General features: G+C 39.1%; 2 protein-coding genes across 2 annotated transcripts; both read right to left on the reverse strand.

Moving 5' to 3' along the window:
* Window positions 1-1146: 1146 nt before the first annotated feature.
* On the reverse strand, window positions 1147-2298 carry LOC101303930 (putative disease resistance protein RGA3-like). The gene has a single exon (XM_004306326.1). The coding sequence runs from the start codon at window positions 2296-2298 to the stop codon at window positions 1147-1149; it is 1152 nt and encodes a 383-aa protein (XP_004306374.1).
* An 83-nt stretch (window positions 2299-2381) lies between these two features.
* Window positions 2382-2876, reverse strand: LOC101306545 (putative disease resistance protein RGA4-like). The gene is made up of 2 exons (XM_004304610.1): window positions 2590-2876; window positions 2382-2505 (listed from the first exon to the last, which is right to left on the reverse strand). The coding sequence occupies exons 1-2, from the start codon at window positions 2847-2849 to the stop codon at window positions 2466-2468; spliced, it is 300 nt and encodes a 99-aa protein (XP_004304658.1). The 5' UTR covers window positions 2850-2876; the 3' UTR covers window positions 2382-2465.
* Window positions 2877-2994: the final 118 nt, after the last annotated feature.

Below are 2994 nucleotides of genomic sequence, written 5' to 3' on the forward strand. Positions count from 1 at the left end.
TCCCGTTGACGATCCCAAATGGCGACCTTCACAGAGCTTGAAGAAGCTTCGATCTCTTTCTGGATGGAGGCGTGGATGAGTTGCTTGTTCAGCTCGATGGAGAGCGTCGGCTTCCTCCGCTGCGTCGTGGAGGCTGTGGCGGTTGACCATCACCTGGCGGTTCTGGACCAGCAGAGACTGGTAAGGTGCAACGGAAGAAGAAGATAAGGGCCTGCGATATAGCTCTCTTCCATACAAGAAGACGAATCGAAGACGATCGCTACCGTCGTCGACGATGGCGAAACCATAAAGTTGAGTTTCTGAGTCAACTTACCTCTGCCCACTCTGCCCTTAATCGCCCATCACTCGCCTACCTAACAGACCTCAAACGCTCAACTAACGCCCCAAGTTCACGTGCTCAAACGGACGGTGGAGATGTCGGGTGCGCGGCGCACCCGGGTGCATTGAATAATTTTCGTCGTTAGTGTTAATAAGTTAAAATTTGCATACTTGTTCTTTTGGTCAGAAAAGCTATCAAAATATATAATTTGGTATACTTTATAAGATAGATAGATTAGAGAAAAAAGGTAGCAAGTTACATGTACATAAAACATAATAGATAATGTGATTCTTACATTATGCTTTAAATTTGAAGAAATACACCAGTGTGACATAGTGACACAGTGGCACACATACATATATTATAAAGCATTGGATTTTATTTTTTATTTTTTATTTTTTATTTTTTATTTTTTATTTTTTATTTTTTATTTTTTTAAACTTTTTATTAATAACTCACACACCTTACATATGTCAATGATGTTTGAACCCACGACCTCGAACTTGTCAGTTAAACACCTTAACCAATCAAGTCATGGCTCACCGACAAAGCATTGGATTTTAGAATCAAGGGTACGTACTTGCCTTAAAAATGAAAGTACACTGCAGTACACCATTTTATTTTGTGTGTGTTCAAAGTTTAGAACTGAAATCGTCCTAGGGATACGTCTATGTTTGAAGTCATCATTTTCATCAAAGTTACAAGCATATGAAATTGATGCATACCATGATAAAACCCACAATGTTTAGTATGAAAGCCACACATTATATTCTTCAAGATATGGATATAAAAATAAATAAATCAATAAGTAGTAGATAGTTCCTTACCTAATTATCACTTGATATAGCATTGTGATCGTCAAAAGCACCTTCATCTTTGTCTTCCTCTTCGTCCGTATCCACATCAGAGTCAAGTATAATCTTTGCTTCACGTGCGAACTTCGACCAATCCTCACCTTTTAATTGCCTTTTGCAGCTCTTGCTCAGTTTGGGACAATCTTTAATTTTTAATTCTCTCAACTCAGTGAGGCGATGTAACCCTTGCGGTAAAGTTGACAAATTGGAACAACTTACAATCACTAGTTGCTCGAGGAATGTAAATTTTTGCAATTCCAGAAGTTCAGTCAGATTATCACACCCCGCGACTCCTATGCTCTGCAAAACTTTTGTAGAATCTTCAAGCCAGGGAGGCAAAACCTCCAAATCTGAAGTGCGCATCATAAATGATCTAAGACCTTGAGGGCCTTCTCTGATTTTCATCAAATCAAGCTTTTTACACTCATTTATATGTAGACTATTCAGAGCGGTCAAGAGTTTCATATTTGGTGGCAAGGATTCCAAATTTTCACAGTCTGAAATCCCCAATCTACGAAGGTTAGTGAGGAATTGGATCTCTTCCCCCAAAATCATCAGATTGACACATCTTCGAAAATGTAAAAGTTGGAGTGAAATGAGGCAACTAATTCCTTTTGGCAAATACTTCTGCTGTGTAGTTATCACCAAGCTTCGGAGGTTGATCAAGTTCCCTATGTCTTTGGGTATCTCCTCAAGTGCGGTACATTGACGGAGGATCAAAGACTCCAAATTCAGTAAATTACAGATGGAATTCGGAAGCCTTTTTATCTTACTATTATAAGACAAGTCGAGAAATCTCACATGAAATAAACTACCAATGGCACTTGGTAGCTTCTCAACGGGCGACCCACTGAGATCTAGCACCCGCATATATTTGAATCTCGAGAGGCATGTCTTCACAAAATGTTGATTCATCATCTTGCCATCTCCAGATGGAATTAGAAAGGTTCGTAATTTGTTTGACTTGTATATGAAATCAAGCACTTGTGCTTCTTCTCCAAGCAAGTCCTTTTCAGATATTGACACATGTCGAACCATTTCAAAAGCACTAGAGGGACGAAAATTGATTGTGGAGTACTCTGTTTGTGCCACCGAAATTGCTATATCATGAACTAGATCATGCATTTTAAACATTATTTTGGTTTTGAAATCGACATCAACTTGAAACAATGATCTAGAGCAGAACTGTCTTATATAGTTCATACCCAATTTATCAAGATCTTCATTTTTTTTTACATGTTTTGAGGTAGCCTTGTGCTACCCACAGGTCAACCAGTGAGTCACTATAGTATTCAAAATCCTTTGGGAAAAGTGAACAAAATGCAAAACATGGTTTCAAGTGTTGGTAGCAGGTCAACCAGTGAGTCACTATAGTATTCAAAATCCTTTGGGAAAAGTGAACAAAATGCAAAACATGGTTTCAAGTGTTGTGGCAATGCATCATAACTCAATTTGAGTGCGGGTAGAATATTGTCATTTCCTATACTCCACATGTCATCATCTCTCACACTCAACCATCGGTCTGGCTCTCTGTTCAAATAGAGCATGCTCCCTAGAGTTGCTACAGCTAAAGGAACTCCTCCACACTTGTTCACAATATCCTCTCCAATTCCTATCAAGTGTGGATAGTGTTGCTCCTCTCCTTTCTTGAATGCCCTTTTGATGAGCAAGGACATGCAGTCTTTGTGGGGAAGACCTTTCAAAGAATGCATGTATGAAGGATTCACAAGTAAAGCAACTGATCTATTTCGTGTTGTTACGAGGATTCTACTTCCATTAGCTCCCACACATAACAGACTTTTTAAACCCAACCATTTTCTG

The sequence above is a fragment of the Fragaria vesca genome, linkage group LG6 (assembly GCF_000184155.1).
Source record: "Fragaria vesca subsp. vesca linkage group LG6, FraVesHawaii_1.0, whole genome shotgun sequence".
Classification (NCBI taxonomy): Eukaryota; Viridiplantae; Streptophyta; class Magnoliopsida; order Rosales; family Rosaceae; genus Fragaria; species Fragaria vesca.

What these genes read in the sequence shown, in the direction of transcription:
- LOC101303930 (XM_004306326.1), bottom strand. Translation starts at nt 2,298, where the DNA reads ATGCATGATCTAGTTCATGATATAGCAATTTCGGTGGCACAAACAGAG.
- LOC101306545 (XM_004304610.1), bottom strand. Translation starts at nt 2,849, where the DNA reads ATGTCCTTGCTCATCAAAAGGGCATTCAAGAAAGGAGAGGAGCAACAC. An exon ending in TTGCCACAACACTTGAAACC is followed by an intron (nt 2,506 to 2,589) that starts ATGTTTTGCATT and finishes AACACTTGAAAC; the next exon opens with CATGTTTTGCATTTTGTTCA.